The 4,822-nt window shown below is 49.8% G+C and overlaps 1 protein-coding gene across 1 annotated transcript in view; it reads right to left on the reverse strand.

The window, feature by feature from the left end:
• IL22RA1 (interleukin 22 receptor subunit alpha 1) overlaps positions 1-683 on the reverse strand; it is a 21,146-nt gene extending 20,463 nt beyond the window's left edge. Inside the window, exon 1 of the mRNA XM_003799761.3 lies at positions 552-683. Coding sequence (XP_003799809.1) covers positions 552-594 — 43 coding nt within the window. The 5' untranslated portion in view covers positions 595-683. The remainder of the gene's footprint in view (positions 1-551) is intronic.
• Between the last annotated feature and the right edge of the window lie 4,139 nt (positions 684-4,822).

Genomic DNA, 4,822 nt, shown 5'->3' on the forward strand with positions numbered 1-4,822 from the left:
CCCCAAAACTCCACTTTATTGGGTTCAAAAATTATGCCCTTTGTCCTGTTTTCAAGAGGCCTTTGATATCGTAAGACCTATTAGCCTAGTAGACCTGGCCACTCCAGCAGAAAAGGCTCTTTCAGATCTAGCAAGAGGGGCCAAAAGAGTCCCCCCCGACACCCCCGAGGGACAAGGAGAGAGGCAGTGGCTGTGCTCAAGCTTCGTTCACCCTGCTGGGCCAGGCCCAGGCAGAGGCAGAGGAGGGGACGCTGCCTCCTCCAGGCCAGTGCTCCATCCACTGGGGTACAGAGATCCAGCACCCCAGTCCAGACAGTGGGCTACACCTCCCCAAACCCAAGGGAAGAACTCCGGGTCCAGGCACCCTCCATTCTCCCCAGGAGCCTGAGTGGGGCATCTGCTTCTCCAGGAGAACTCGGCACCTTCAGCCCTCTCAGAGCAGAAACTGAAACTGACTGGGCTGGACTGGGGAGAGTGTCAGGGAGACAGCCCTGATCCCTGATCCTCCTGGGGTTGGGGGCAGTTTGATCATGGGGCAAATGGGCACTCACCAGCCAGGGATCCCACAGCCAGGATGGTCAGGAGCGTCTTCATCAGGGCTGGGCACAGGGCCCTCTCGTGGCCTCCACTCAGGCTCTGCACAGAGGACTGGGAGCCTTGCCGCCTTGGCAGCTGGCTCCACCCGGGCACGCTTGGGGCGGGGAGAGAAGGGCGGGCAGAACCTGTGCTGGTGCGGAGTAGGGGTCCAAAGGTGCCCGGCCTGTGTGCTCTGGAATTCCAGGCTCTGGGCGGGATCCAAGGGAGTTCCCTTCTGAGGTGCATAAAACAGCACAGGGACAGGCTGGCTTGTTTATCTGGTCTGGTGGCTGATTCACCTCAAGACTCTTCAGTGGTTTATCAAGGAACTGAGAAGCAGAAACAGCAAGAATAACCCAAGCTACGCAGTGGTATAAAAGAGCAATTTGGCAGCGCGAAGCAAAAGCCTGCACCACCTGCCTATCTTTTACCCCAGTAATTCTATTCCCAGAGGGTTTCCCCTGAGGAAACTAACTAGGCAAGGGAGCAGAAGTATATTCCAGAATGTTCCTTGCAGCAAAGGAAAACCTATGACCCCTTGTCTTTAGCCAGAGGCGATATAGGGCGTCCGATGACCCTCCTTGCACTCTGTATCAAGGCAGGTCCCCAGGCTTGACATTGGGCTTGGGGACAGCTTTTCTCCTAGAAAGGTCACTGGGCTAGGGGAAACCCTGGCACGTCAGCTTCAGTCTTTGGGTCTGAGACATGCAAAAGGTTCGAAGAAATGGGTCTCACTTAAATAATTCCGATTCTTTTTGCTGGGTCAGCGATAGGGGCAAAATTCACGCATGGGCCTTGGGTTTGGGACAGTGAAGACTGGAACTGCTCCCAAGCTGTCACTCCATGTTAACGAAGGGGTGAGTGTTTAGGGAATGGTTTGCTCCTCCTGCCAGGGCCCAGAGATGTTGAAGAGGTGCCTGGACCCTGGTTAGGATGGACAGGATCAAAGGGACCTGCCCCCGGGGACAGTTATAGAAGGGGAACTGGCCCCTGAGGGACCTGGGGAGGGGGTTGCATGCAGTTGGCTGTGATATCCAGGGATCTGTGTTTCAGTTCTTCTTTTCTGTTGTAATTGTTTGCAGTGAGCCCTAAGCCTCTGCTGAAGTTTGTTTGACAAAACAGCCAAATCTAAGTTGTGCATTGGGGGAATGAAGGTTAGGCCTGTGACAGTCATCTCCTGTAATTGAAGGAAACAACATCTTGTAGATCCCGGTGCCAACTGCTTCCTGATGGAGTTAGCCACTGGAGGAAGGCTGGGGAGTTGGAAGAGAGACATCACAGCAAGGTTCCCCCTCTTTCTCTGTGTTGGATGGCTTCCTCACAGCAGTTGTGTCTTCTCTGGGGCTCCTGTTCCCACTGGACAGCCCCTCTGGCAGGACATGCTCCCCCATCTTTCTAGCTCCCATCAGGTGGCCAGTGCCTTGTTCTGACAACTCCCTCTCCTCCCACCACTCCCTCCAGCTCAAAGGATGGAGCAGCTCCCAGCTGTGGTGACTCTGGCTGTGGTGACTCCGTGGACTGCTCCTCCATCATCTGGGGAACGAACTCCTTTGCATGAAATTCTCTTGGTCTGTAAGACTTGAGAGGTTACTGTACTGCTGAATGGACCATGATGGATGCAGGATCTTTGATGACCTCAGGGACAAGATGGTGTGGGGAGACCACAGCCAGAGACACCGGTTACAAAATACCAGAAAGGGACACCCTAGGCAGGGACCAGGGTGACTGGCTGGCTGGACGGATGAGCCATGGCCCCTTCAGATGCGTGGAAAATGAAAGCCTGCCCTGGGGACTGGCAAAAGCAGGGGAGAAATGAACTTGACAGAAGAGCTGGATGCCCTCTATCTGTGAGGATTTATGGTTATAAGGAATTACGAGGGGAGATGTCTGAATTGCTAAAGAACTTGGGAACACCCAGACTTCATTTCTTATGGTTTAAAGAAAAAAATGAGAACAGCCTCCATGTCCGAAAATAGGTATTTGGTTAAATGAATAATGGTTTGTCCACCCAGAACAAGACAAATGCAGCCTTTGAAATGATGCTGAAGAAAAGATCCACCATATATTGCCAAATGAAAAGAAGCTTGACATCAACTCCAAGCCTGGTTAAAACATACCCTACACAGGTGCAGGAAAAAGGCTCGAAGAATATACAGTTTGTAACAAAGGGTAAAATGTTTTACCAGTTGTCTCTTTAACATCTTCCTCCCTTTGGGGGAATTAAAACCTGATTCCCTGCCTCAGGCTAGTAATTAGAGAGAAGGGGAGTGTCCTTTGTTTTTAGTGCCACAGAGGATGGCTCAAGGGATTTGATCAGGCTGTGGTCTTGACATTGTCTTTACCAGAGATGTGACAATTAAACAGCAATAGCCTGAAACTGAAAACTACCTTTGAAAGCTCTATATTTCTGTAGAGTGCCTGGGCATCATAGCTCACAGCAATCTCAAACTCTTGGGCTCAAATAATCCTCCTGCCTCAGCCTCCCCAGTAGCTAGGACTATAGGCACCTCCACGAGGCCTGGCTATTTTTAGAGACAAGGTCTCACTCTTGCTCAGGCTGGTGTCCAACTCCTGAGCTCAAGCAATCCACCCACCTTAGCCTCTCAGAGTGCCAGGATTACAGGCCGAGCCACCTCTCCAGGCCTGTATTTCTGCTTATAGATAGGATGACAGCCATATAAGAGGAGATTCTCCCATCCTCCTCATTTGCTGGCAAATTAATAAACTTCCCTTTCCTTGTCCTCAACCTACTCTGTCCTCGTTCTGTCCTCTCTGCAGCCTTGGGGACAAATGCCAAACTTTTGGTAACAAGCTGACCCTGGAATACACGGTTTTGAACTGTGTGGGTCCATTTATACATGGATTTTCTTCTGCCTCTGCCGCCCTTGAGACAAGATGTAACCCTCTTCCTCGTCCTCCTCCTCACCACGAGGATGAAAACTTTTGTGATGATCCACTTCCCTTTAATTAATAGTAATATTTTTTCTCCCTATGATTTTTTTCTCTTCTTTAGCTTATTTTAGTGTAAGAATACAGTATACATGTATATAAAATATGTGTTGATCTACTATTTATGTCATCGGTAAGACTTCTGGTCAACAATAGGCCAGTAGTTAAGTCTGAAGGGAGTCGAAGTTATACTCAGGTTTTTGATTGTGTAGGGGGCAGCATCCCAGTGCCCAAATTGTTCAAAGTGTCAGCCATATATGAAAATACTAATAAGGGGTGGCGCCTGTGGCTCAATGGGTAGGGTGCCGGCCCCATATACCCAGGGTGGCGAGTTCAAACCCGACCCTGGCCAAACTGCAAGAAAAAAATAGCTGGGCGTTGTGGCGGGTGCCTGTGATCCTAGCTACTCAGGAGGCTGAGGCCAGAGAATCACCTAAGCCCAGGAGTTGGAGATTGTAGCACTCTACTGAGGGTGACATAATGAGACCCTGTCTCAAAAAAAAAAAAAGAAAAGAAAAGAAAAGAAAAATACTAATAGGCTCGGTGCCTATGGCTCAGTGGCTAGGGCACCAACCACATACACCGGGACTGGTGGGTTCGAACCCAGCCTGAGCTTGCCAACTATAACAAAAGAATAGCTGGGCGTTGTGGTACGCACCTGTAGTCCCAGGTACTTGGGAGGCTGAGGCAAGAGAATGGCTTAAGTCCAAGAGATGGAGGTTGCTGTGACGCTACAGAACTCTACCTGGGGTGACATAGTAAGACTCTGTCTCAAAAAAAAAAAAAAAGAAAGAAAAAAGAAAACACTAATAGAGGTAACTCTGGGTGGCAGCAGAATTAACAGCATCCTCTTCCCTTTGGTCATCTGCATTTTCTAAAGTTCTTTTTTTTTTTACTTTTTATGCTTTTTAAATTTTTTTTAACTTTTTATACTTTCATACTTTATCGCCCTTGGTAGAGGACCGTGGCATCGTAGCTCACAGCAACCTCCAACTCTTGGGCTTAGGGGATTCTCTTGCCTCAGCCTTCCGAATAGCTGGGACTACCCGCTGCAACACCTGGCTATATTTTTGTTGCAGTTTGGCCGGGGGCCAGGTTCGAACCTGCCTCCCTTGGTATATGGGGCTGGCGCCCTACTCACTGAGCCACAGGCGCTGCCCCATTTTCTAAAGATCTTATTGGAAATACTACACACATTAATGTATATTAAGGAAAAGCCCAAACAACAATGACGGTTGCAACCAGAACATAGCTGGGCATTGTGGCGGGTGCCTGTGGTCCCAGCTACTTGGGAGGC

Source organism: Otolemur garnettii, unplaced genomic scaffold (genome assembly GCF_000181295.1).
Source record: "Otolemur garnettii isolate 467f Iridium unplaced genomic scaffold, OtoGar3 scaffold00156, whole genome shotgun sequence".
NCBI classification, from domain to species: Eukaryota; Metazoa; Chordata; class Mammalia; order Primates; family Galagidae; genus Otolemur; species Otolemur garnettii.